This window comes from Hydractinia symbiolongicarpus, chromosome 6, assembly GCF_029227915.1.
Source record: "Hydractinia symbiolongicarpus strain clone_291-10 chromosome 6, HSymV2.1, whole genome shotgun sequence".
Lineage (NCBI taxonomy): Eukaryota > Metazoa > Cnidaria > Hydrozoa > Anthoathecata > Hydractiniidae > Hydractinia > Hydractinia symbiolongicarpus.
Genome location: NC_079880.1, coordinates 25,044,016 through 25,055,874, shown reverse-complemented (window position 1 = coordinate 25,055,874; position 11,859 = coordinate 25,044,016). Strand labels below are relative to the sequence as shown.

The following is an 11,859-nucleotide window of genomic DNA, read 5'->3' as shown; positions in this document are numbered from 1 at the left end:
GTTGTGTATTCCGAAAAACAAAGTGGTAAGGTATTTCAGTGTAAAAAAGTCGTTGCGCATGCTGGTCCTACTGATTTAATTGAAACCAGGCTGTTAACATCGTCTTAGAATTTTCAGCCCTGTCAGCAGCAACAGCCTCGTTGCCTTCCCTAAAAAACACTTGTTGGTGATTTGGAAGGTGAACAGGAAGTCTTATGATGGAATGACTCTGAGTATGCATAGGAAATTCACAGAGACGCCAAGTTGCTTCAGGTGCAGACACATATCTGGCATCTAAGAATGTTGTTACTTCATCATGATCGATCCGCTCATTGATTTCTATGTGTGCAGTATCATAACCTTTGTAAATATATTTATACAAATACTTAACACTTTTAATTGACACACACGCTTCCAAGTTTATATGTGCCATATATTTTTTACATAGGAAAGGGTTATAAGGCACAACCCACCTATTATCAACATCTAAGTTTCGAATTCTTACCGTTCTTCCATTATCAGGGCGATGGTACATGGGATAACCATCAACATTTATAACAGTTCCGTCATTAAACTACTTAGGAAAATGCTTAGTACACTCACCCTCTTTCATGCACGGAGATGTATTATTAAGGTGGCCACATGGCCCATGGATCATACATGACTTTATTATATCATGCAATTCAGCATCTTGGTTTTGATCCGGAATCTGTGCACAAATTAATGAGTCAATATCATCAGCATTTCGTAATTTAAACTCATTGTATAGATGTAAAAGCATATGAACATGCGGTAAACCTCTTTTCTGAAATTCAATAACATCTACATGTGCACACAGAACACCCAATACACCGTCTTTTAAATCTTTTTTCAAAGCTAGTAATTTTAATTTAAAAACCCTTGCAACCAAATCCGGTCTATCAGAAGCAGATTGACCAGGTAACATATTAGTAACAATTTCTGGCCATTTTGGATTGCAAGTAAAAGTCAAGAACAAATCTGGCTTACCCTTCTTTGAAACCAATGCCATTGCATCAAGGTACAACTGATGCATGTTACGGGGTGAGCCAGAAAAGGTGGAAGGCAAGACAACAACATTACCTGCTTGTAAGTTACGTTGATCTGCAGCATTTTGGAGGTAATCCAGAAGTCCTTGGTAGGACTCTGCTCGAAGCTGGTTTTGATTTCGGCGAATAAATGCAAGCCGTTGGCCTTCAACTTTAACATATGCATCTACTAAAAATTGCTGAAACAATTTGCCTGCTAGATGAAGGGCAGAAAATTCTCGCCTAATAGCAATGCGGTAAATATAATATTCCAACTGGGTTAGCCTATTTCTAACTCCAGTTGCATGCTCCCTGACATGGGCCATATTTGGGTCCCAACCCGGCTCACCACGTGGAAATAAAATGGGATACATCATAGGATCGATATTGCATGATATATGAGGGATTTGCCGCAAAGGTTGATTACGTGGATAAACAACAATATCTCTTGCAGCAGGAGGTGCTCCATCATTACCAACAAAGATGGCGGCAACTTCCTGATGCAAGGGTGCATTATACCTTCTGCGATCATTACCCTCGCGCATTACCATACTTACAACGGAAGGCTGTCTGTTTTCTGCTGCTGCTCTGGCTGTTTCTTCACGTTCCACTTCAGCCATATTTCTATAAGCTGCAGCATATGGAGAATCCCTGTTAAGAACATCTTGAATTATCTGCATTGTTTCACGATTACAATGAGCATGTGTCGGATTCTCAATACGCATGTTTAAGGCAGCTGCAGCCTCTACAATATACAATTGGCTAAAATTAGGTACTTCATTCTGAGCAGGTAATAAAGCACCATACCTGTGAAATAATTGACCACATATTCTAAAACAGGGGGGTCCATGACCTGGTGGTGGTCGAATGTTTGCTGACAAAGAAGCAAAACTAAATGCATTATTGTATACTCTGATATACTTACGAAACTGTTTAGCTTGGGCAGAGTCGTTGCTTAACAATTCACGTATTTCAGCAGGAAATTGTAATATAGCAGGCAGGGCCACTTTGCCATTGTGACAACACTTAAAATGATTTTCATTATTAAATTTGATAGCTCCACAATGCTCACATACAATATTAAACTCACCTGCAGAATGTGTAGGAGGTAAGACATTGTTAATTCTGGTTAAATTTAAGAAACGTGGAACCCTAGCTCGATGACGCAATAATTCTGCCCTACGCCTTACTGCTGCTTGCTCCGGTAATTCATTTTCTCTATTCGCACGATGACGTTGTGCATCTACATGTTGGCGAGCATTAGCTTCATGAACATTTTCATTAGCACGTCTTTGGTTGTGCCATACTGCATCTTGCTCCCTACGTTGTTGAGCTTGTTCATAAGTTAAATTGGCCACCCTTGCCCTTTCACGTAAAGCATGCTCAGCCCTCCTTTGTGCACCAGCAACATCAACATCATTTTGCAATCGAGGAAGTCGATGGGCAATATTATTGAGATCCGCATTTAAATTAGCATTTTGAGGTGGTGCATTAGCATAGTTATGCTCAAACAAATGAAGAACAGGGACATGATTGTTGAGGTTCATATTAAATATAGGATTTTGTGGGGATGCATTAGCATAGTCATGCTCCAACAAATGAAAGTCGTTGAGATTCATGTTTCCCTAGTAGGCAGTATGAAATAAAAAAAGTTATAGCTAGCTAGGTACAACACTTTAGAAAATAGTGATGTATTTTTGTATGATTAGCTAGCTAGCTAGGTAATATTAAGGAAACTACAAAGAAATGTAAAGAAACAAAACAGTAGTAATAGTTTTAAAAAAGACTGTGTATCAAAAAGGCCTTCTATTCTAAGAAGTAGGTATAAAAAGCAAGAAATATAGTTACGAAACTTTCCTTCACAACAATCGTCTTGCTCCGGATCCTATTCAAGATACCGATGCATTTTCATTAAAACGGAGGCTAACAGAATTTCGAAAGTGCCAATCCGATAATAATCGCGGCAAATATAATAACAATAGAATTAATTTTATGGCGCTAGCTGATTGGTTATTATTTTTATAAAAATTGACAGCTGCCCAATTTAACAGAGCGCGCGAAAACGAAGCCGGTAAAAACGGGGTCTGCCGTTGAACCGAAATGAAGCTGGAGGGCCGGGGGGATTTTCCGTGTGTCTCTCGCTACTTGCTCCGCCATGTTGCGCAGAGACAGACAAAATACGGCTATTATAATAGAGAAGTTCTTTCATAGATATACAAAATATTGATTATGTTATGAAGAAGATGTCAAAAACTAGTATAATTTTTTTCATGATTATTTTATGTTTACATATGTACATATACATCTGGTATCATTGACTTTGGTTACTTTTCGGTTTACGTGTGAGGTGCATTATCGATTTCTATGAAAAGAGTGTCTATAGATTTACAAAGGATGGTATCATAAGTTGTTTTTTAGTTTTTTCGTGCCGATAAGCAAAGCCATCAAGTTACTTTCGTGACATAAATTTCTTTTTTATCTTATCGTATCTTGTCCGATTGCCCGTTGCATTATCCTGTCGTTAAACTAAATGATTTCTAAATATTTGTGTGTGATGTGAATCAATTATATATGATTATGTTTTGAAAGTTTATTAACTATAGTCTCTGAAGGTCCACGAGTGAGGAGGTAAGTTTATATACAATTTTGCCTAGAAAAAAAAATTTGTTCGAGGAAATTTCATCTAACGAAAACAAACAAAATTGTTTTTCGAGTGAAAATATTGCTTGAGTAAAAAGCGTAACCTGAAAAAACAAGAAGGCTATTTCTGGCTAAAAAAGATAAAGACTCATTTTTAAAGAATCTTTTTTCGTTTGTATTTTTTTGAAGAGGTAGTCAAAGCTGAAACAATACTTTTGACAGGTATTGCACGATCCGTCGAAATTGAAATATTTTTGCCATAATTAGAAATCATTTCAGTTACAATGTGTATCTGTCTACCTGTGCGGTTGTTATAAATTTAGATGCACATTCATTTTTGCAATCGACTTTGTATTGATAAGAATGAAGCGTTCAAATATATAAATAGCAAGTATCACCCTTTTTTAGCCAATAGTAGCACAAACCAATTTTTTAGCGCCTTGAGAATGTTGTATTTTTTTGAGAATGACCACAAATGTTTACGAAACAACGAATTCTTAAAAAATCCCTTTTCCTATATGCTGCTTGTTTGTAAGTTAAAAATGAACTAGGGCTTTACATTTAAACGAGAATTTGTAATTATACAACAACACCACACATTTGTTAAGTTTTACTATTCGTGTCAAAATGTAAGAAATATTCAATCTGCTTTGCCTGATATTAAAACATATTTTTTTAAAAAAAAAGAATTCAGAATGTTTAATCACCCGTAATTATCTACTGTTTTATCCTATTATAGATATAATCAAATCACACTTTCGTTGTATCTCAATCGAAATGAAAAAATTGATTTATTTGTGCTTGATGCTACTTCTACTTCTTCTTGTTTGTGAAATCAACAACAATTTCATAGATGGAAAACACAGAAGACATAATCGCCTACACGACTGATCCCAACGGAGATCAACCAACCCAGTCCACCCACGGGATGTGCGATACCATTGTCGTTACGTAAGAATATGGAGAATGTATAAAATTGGCGGACATTCTTATCGATACCCTTATTATGTTCGCATCTGTGGATATCATCTTTTGTAGCATTGCAACTTTATTGATGTATTGTTATAACGAATAATAAATATTATTGCGTTTTCTTGGAAAAATAATTTTACGAATATTGTTCCAACAATCACTCCATTTATTTTCTATTCGAAAGTTTTCCCATTTTGGTCAATAAAGAATATTCAATGTCTAGCAGGGATGAGCCACCGGGTAATCCAGAATTGGACGCCAGACTGAGCCCTTAATTTCCGGTAGACTTTTGCATAACTTTAGTTGAAATAAAAATGTATAGCCTATTGTTATTCCGTTATAGCAAAAACGGTCAGCAAAAAATTCAAAATTAACCACGAGTGACACCTAGTTAGTACTTATTACAGATAACCATGGTGCACATAGAGAGTGCTTATATCAGTGCTTTTTATTATGCAACTTCGGTTCACACAAAAATACACGCAACTTGTAGACCCGTGCGTCTAGTACAATCTCTTCGCAATTTTTTTTTGCGGAAAAAAATTTTCGTGAAATTAGCAAAATTGCCTGTCGTTATAAAATTAAATGCGGTTAAAAAATAAAATCCGTTAGTCAAACTTCTGACTTTAAGTTCATGTTACAGCAGAAGGTGTAGCTATACAATTACATTTGGCATAAGAAAAAATACTTAAATATTTTTTTTTTTACTTTCACTTTTTAGTCAGCAGCTAGATGGTAATTAGCTAACAGCTAGGTACCATTGCATCTTAGCAAAATTGAGAATTGGGTGTACATAACAGAAAAAGAAATAATGTCGATAAAAAGCTCTCATATTAAAATAAATAAAAACCTAAAAGACAGCTACAAATAAGGCTAGCTAGATAGCGGGCTTTAAGATGCTTAATACGTAAAAACATTTAAAGAAACAAATGTTTGAGAAAGGCCAATTTCGTTCGTTTTTCCGTCTGTCTGTTGTGACATTTGCAAAATTGATGTTTAATGTCGCATTTATTTTCTAAAAAAGTAGTTATTTCTTGCCGTTAAAGGTTGTTGTTCCAAATCCAGCGTACGTGAAAAGCACATCCAGATCCTATAAATTTTCACAAGCAAATCCAATGCATTTTCTTGATCAGCTTTCGAAGCTGTGCACAAAAGCAGCAACGGCTTGCGGAATTTTTTAAGATAAAAAAATCGTTTATTGGTGGGTCTTTGCTGACTACAGAAAAATTGTTTTTTCTTCTCATCTGTTCGACAAAAGGAAACGATCCTATACATTTTTTCATTCAGTATTTCAAATTCTACGCAAGAGGCAACAGGAAAACAAATGTTTGAAAAAATATTTGTGTTATCGACAGGTTGTCGACATGCCAGGTTAAGCCACCAGTGATCAAAGATAAACATAACTGTGTTATTTGAAGTTAAACTCCAGGCTGAGCGTTGAAGTACAGGTAAACTGACCCTATTCGGCTGGAGCGCTAAGTAAAGTTATAGTTTACGTCACACGTCGGTTGAATTATGATTTATAAAATAACTTTTTTGCAACAATAAAGACAATAAAGATAGAAAATGAATATAACAAGACGTTTAATTCATTTTGCCCCTGCAATGCGCTCATTTTGTCATTAGATCGTTTAAGCAGTCAGAAGCAAATCGTCTAAAAACTCAGTAATGACTCCTAGATTGTAGAAATGAGTCTTCTTCCGAAGCAATAAGTTTTTTTTTCAATATCCTGATTTCATGCCAGCTTAAAATCAAGATATAAGATTTTAATTTTAAGAAATATACACTCTGATGATGTCTACTGGAATGTGTAGACGAATATATAGTTTTTAAAGAAAATCGTTTTACATTCCTCTGATTTTCACAATGATTAAGCTTCTGGTTATTTTATTTATAAACATGATAAGCTTTTATGACTTGTTTAAATCGACAAATCGACATTAAAGTCTCAATTTGTTTTTATTGTTATCCTTATACTCGGAACTATAGAGTTTGTATTTCTACAATTACACGATAAAATCCACAGTTTCAACTATTTCCGTTACTTTGTTTTACATATTGAAGTTTTTCCTTATTGCTTTTTCTGTCTCTAACTTATCACAATTCATTATAGAGTGTTGGTTAGCTAAAAGACAGCACCTCTAACATGTTCAGCGTTTGTTTTCACAAGTGTCTTGTCTCAAGTGTCACCCTATTCGGTCCGGGGTTTTTCGAACATACTATGACCGGGGGGGAGGATTCCGCCCTCCATCAATAAATTTTCATAGGATTGTTCAAATTGAATCAAAATTGGCACACTTATAGTACGTCATAAAGGGAACAAAATGGCGGCAATAAATTTTTGCTTGCACATTTTCTGTGACGTCATCAGAGGCTTGAAAATTGTTAAAAATGCCACTATCTGCTTAAAATATAATTACTTTTGTTCTAGAGCGAATTTTTACAGTCTGTTTGAAGTTTCTGAAAGTTAAATAAAAAATTTTTAACATATCTTCCGGTTTTTACATGGATCGGTTAAAAATTGCCAAAAATTGCCCTAAAATTCGTTTTTTTCCGATTTTCGGGTAAAAACCGACAAAATCGGGAAATCGGATTAGTCACGTGTCAAAATTATTCAAAATGATTCTTCTCGATGTAACCAAGTTGTGTTGCAAGTTTTAAGTTCTAAGGATAATCCTAACAGGAGTTATTATATTTTCCCCATTATAAGGATTTCATAGAGATTTTAGGCGTAGTTTCGAGTAATGGCCAATATCAAAGCTTCTGAAAGGTATGGCACCTAAAAATTTAGCATGCAGGTGTCTAATAGATAAATGTTGAAACTCAGTACGTATCATAGCCATATAAGAAAGCAATCAGGAATTATTAAAAAAAAACGGCAGGGGGGGGGGGGGCGGAATCCGCCCCACCCCCCGGACCGGATAGGGTTAACGTGTACTTGTTATACGATTTTTGGTTATTTTACAGATAATTCGTAACAACACATTTGATATTGTGGAATTTGCTGTTGTGCACATTCTTAGGAGAGTGTAAGTATTAAATTTAAAGGAAGCGTTAAGCTTCTTTTAATGCGAATTAAAATAAGGGACATCGTGCATGTGTTTAATATTTTGACAGAAATTATCTTACTCCTGTGGACTGCGTCAGTTAAGCAGAAGAATATATCTCCACGGCAGCAAAAACAGAAACAAATAGTAATACGCTTTCACCGTTGATTTATATGTCCGTCTTTTCATTTAAAAGCTAAACAGGACGTTTCCGTTTGTTTTCTATACCATGCTACCAACGCAAAAAAAATTTTTAATTAATACGATTAATACATTATCTCCAATTAAGTTTATTGTCTGAACTTGTTTTTATTGAGTTTCTGTGTGACGTTTTGGTACTTCCTTATCAAACTTGTAGGAAGAGAAAGTAATGGTTGCCTTATAAATTAACATTGCAGTCTCCTATCCGTTATTAGCTTGATTCGAAAGTTTTCAAATCAAAAGGTAGGTTTTGTGAATAAGAGAGTGGGGCTAATGTAATAAACTGACATATGTAAATAAATATGAGGTGCAGTGTAGGTCTTAAAGGTTATACTAGTGTATTAAAAGTGTTTCTTTGAAAGCAGTTCTTTTGTTGCGTTTTCCGTTTTGTACTACAAGTAGCAAAGTTTTTTTCCGTAGAATTTCTTATTTGTTTTAGAGCGGCATAATGGATTAGAATATTCTAGAAATATAACTATGCTGTATGTGTATGGAAATTTATTCTATCTACTGTTAAAATGTTCTCGAGGCTATAACACTAGTTTTGAGTTGCAACTACAGGCGTTCCCCGAATTTAAGTTTTTAAAACAGTAGTTAAATAGATCTTCAGTAGTTGAACGTACCTCAGCTTAGTTCACTTATTTTATTTATTTCTTCTCTGATAATCAAGATATACTTAATTCTTCTCCAATCAGAATGAGGAAATTAATATGGGTGCTCTTATTGGTTCTCTTACTTTGTGAAATAAACAATCAATTTGCAGACGGAAAACGTGGAAAGCATAATCAGCGACACCATGTTGCACATAGACGAAAATACGCACCACCACGGGCAGGTCCTAGTAATTGTCGTTATGTAAAACGATGGAGATCGATTAAAATTGGCCATTATCATTTTGTGCGTCCGTATTATGTTCGTATCTGTCAACATGGTTAATGACAAACATTTATTTTTAGTTTATAAAATTTTAGGATATTGACTGACGTTTCTTGATTATTTGCCCGCATAGCGTTCTTCATCTGTTTTTTATTTTCTGTGTGTTAAAGCGGTCTTTCTTCAACAACTTCTCACTTCTATTCTAATATATCTTGTTGTTTCTTATTTTTTCTCTGGGAAAAATTAGTTTATCGATTTACTTCCCGCTTTGTTGTAATTTTAACGATATAGGCATGATTTGACATATAACCATAACACATATAACACGCGCCTTTATGTGACCAAGGGTCAAGCTGCTACAGCTACAATTGTGCACCTACAAATTTGCCAGTCTTTAAAAGAATATATTTTTATAAGTCCCCGTTATATCTTCAGTAAAAACAACTTCAAGAATTTTAAATTCTCTGTTCCAAAAAAGTTTTTGTATTAAGATATGAGCAACAATCGTTGTTGTTCAGGGACTTGAATACATTTAAAATATTTTTGCCAAGGTTCACACTAAACATCGAGCGCAACAAAGGCAGAAGTTATTCCTAAGTATATATTGCAAAAATTTGTGTTTCCACACTTCCACTTTGTATTTTACAATAGATCATCAATTATTTCGTGTTAATAAAATACAGTAAGGTAGTTGATGGGCTAGGATAGTTTTAAGTCAAGAGAGATTCGAACAACCGCGTACCCAAATAAAGTCACTAACTACGCTACCACTATATACTTGACCTGGCACCTTGACATATTAGAAATGTTTGCCAACATCAAAATTTTAAACTATTGCATACCTTGCTTGATAGAATGACATTGAATTTTTTCGCTATTTTGTTCTCCATGCCATTTCAATTCAGTCGTCATTGCATCGTTTTTACGCCATAGATATTAATAATAACCAAACACCAACGTTTGTTAAAGTTGTAAAATTTTATCGCAGATCTTGCTTCAAGTATGGTCAAACTTCGGTAAGACTTTCAAGAGCTTAATCCTTAAAAATTCAAGATGGTAAGGTCATGTAATACACAGCATTAAGATTACGTATGAGCTACAGCTCTGACCTAAATATTAGAACCATGGCAACTTTTTTGGCCGTTTACAAAGTTGGGAAGAAGCATGAGCTTGATCTAGGTCGACAATAGTTTGCAATTAAAAATTTTGTCTGTTTGATACCATTTTAAATTTAAAATTTAAAGCATATCCCACATTTTTTCCATGACATTATGATATTTGTAAAGTGATTTTCTATCTATATTACAATGCCCGTATACGCTTGTCAGTCTGTCCGTCTGTCACGCAAAATGGTAGCTTAGCTGCGACGGGAGAACCCGTGGTTTTTTTCCACGGGCTAACGACTAGTATGCTTATTTTTCTGAAGAAAAAATAGCAGAAAAAGAAAAGTAACCCAACAAAATAAGTAACATAAGTAAGGTTGGGATGAAAGTTACCCGTTGTATAAAGATGTCATGAAGACCACATGTGTCTATGAAACCTGATAGACATTTAAAGACTGGACTTTCAGTTTATTAGACCCTGACGTTGCTACTTTCTGGTTAATATGTATTGTGTGTTTATTGATTTCTCTAAGGAGAGTATCCTCAGATTTACGAAAGATGAAAAGATGTGTCGATAAAGAAAACAAGTTACTTTCGTGACGTAAATTTCTTTTTTTTATCTTATCGTATCTTTTCAGATTCCCTCTTGTATTATTCGATGATTAAACTAAATTACTTCTCAACATTTTTGTGGGATGTGAAACTCTGTTTATCAAATATATATGCTTAATCATTGTTTTGTAAGTTTATTAACTATAGTCTCTAAATTCGTCGAGTGAAGAGGTGAGTTTTTAAACAATTTAGCAAGAGAAAAAAAATTTATTATTTGTGGCAAGAAACAAAGATTCAATCTTTTTAAAAGAATGTTTTTTCCTTTGTACTTTCTAAGATGGAGTCAAAATAAAACAATAGTTTCTGACATTCTTGAAAGGTTGTTGCACGATCTGTCGTAATTGACATTGTTTTAGTTACGTCAACTCGTGCGTTTGATATCAACTTAAACACACGTTCACTTTTGCGATCGACTGTGTTTTGGTATATAAAGACAATACACCGCCCCTCTTTAGCCAAAATAACACAAACCTTTCTCATAATTTATTCGTGTTTTAAGAATGTTAAATTACCACAAATAATTATTTTCGTGCATTGCTGGCTAAATTATTTTGTTAAGATTGACCAAAATGTTTACGAAACAACAAATTCATAACAAATCCCTTTTCCCATATGTTGCTTGTTTGTGAAATAAAAGGAACTAGGGTTTTAGATTTAAATAAGAATTTGTAATTATACGACAACATTGCACATTTGTTTTCAGTTTTACTATTCGTGGAAACATGTAAAAAATATTCCTCTGCTTTGCCTGATATTAAAAGATTTTTTTAAAAAAAAGAATTCAGAATGTTTAATTACCCGTAATTACCTACTGTTTTATCCTATTATAGATATAATCAAATCACACTTTCGTTGTATCTCAATCGAAATGAAGAAATTGATTTATTTGTGCTTGATGCTACTTCTACTTCTTCTTGTTTGTGAAATCAACAACAACTTCATAGATGGAAAACACAGAAGACATATTCGCAAACATCACTTATCCCAACGGAGATCAACATTAACAGTCCTCCCACGGGCTCGACGAAAACATTGTTATTACGCAAGGCGATGGAGAGTGTATCGATATGGCAGATATGTTTTTCGACGCCCCTATGTTGTGCGTGTTTGCGCATAGGACTAACGACACTAGTAACTTTTTTGTATTACAACTTTATGTATTGTTATAGGAAATGTGAAATATTATTGAGTTACATTGAAAACATAACTTTCCGAATATTTTCTCTAACAATCGCTCCATTTATTTTCTATTTCCAAGTTGTCCCATTTTAGTCGATAAGTAATGTTCAATGACTAGCCAGGATGAGCAGCCAGCAATCAAGAATTGAACGCCAAGTTGAGAGTTAAATAGGCCATGTTGCACAATCGGATAGAACTCTGTAG

At 34.5% G+C, this 11,859-nt stretch overlaps 2 protein-coding genes and 1 long non-coding RNA gene across 4 annotated transcripts; 1 reads left to right on the top strand and 2 right to left on the bottom strand.

Moving 5' to 3' along the window:
- Window positions 1-67: 67 nt before the first annotated feature.
- LOC130648233 (uncharacterized) lies at window positions 68-514 on the bottom strand. The gene has a single exon (XM_057454271.1). It carries the CDS (start codon window positions 512-514, stop codon window positions 68-70), a length of 447 nt encoding a protein of 148 aa, XP_057310254.1.
- A 39-nt stretch (window positions 515-553) lies between these two features.
- Window positions 554-2,644, bottom strand: LOC130648232 (uncharacterized). Its single transcript, XM_057454270.1, has one exon. The coding sequence runs from the start codon at window positions 2,642-2,644 to the stop codon at window positions 554-556; it is 2,091 nt and encodes a 696-aa protein (XP_057310253.1).
- A 5,345-nt stretch (window positions 2,645-7,989) lies between these two features.
- On the top strand, window positions 7,990-11,707 carry LOC130647798 (uncharacterized). 2 transcript variants are annotated; one of them, XR_008982883.1, is made up of 2 exons: window positions 7,990-8,128; window positions 11,307-11,707. It is a non-coding gene; the product is annotated as an uncharacterized LOC130647798 (long non-coding RNA). The 2 variants fall into 2 exon arrangements; XR_008982882.1 differs by lacking the exon at window positions 7,990-8,128 and adding an exon at window positions 8,152-10,647.
- Window positions 11,708-11,859: the final 152 nt, after the last annotated feature.

What these genes read in the sequence shown, in the direction of transcription:
- LOC130648233 (XM_057454271.1), bottom strand. Translation starts at nt 514, where the DNA reads ATGTACCATCGCCCTGATAATGGAAGAACGGTAAGAATTCGAAACTTA.
- LOC130648232 (XM_057454270.1), bottom strand. Translation starts at nt 2,644, where the DNA reads ATGAATCTCAACGACTTTCATTTGTTGGAGCATGACTATGCTAATGCA.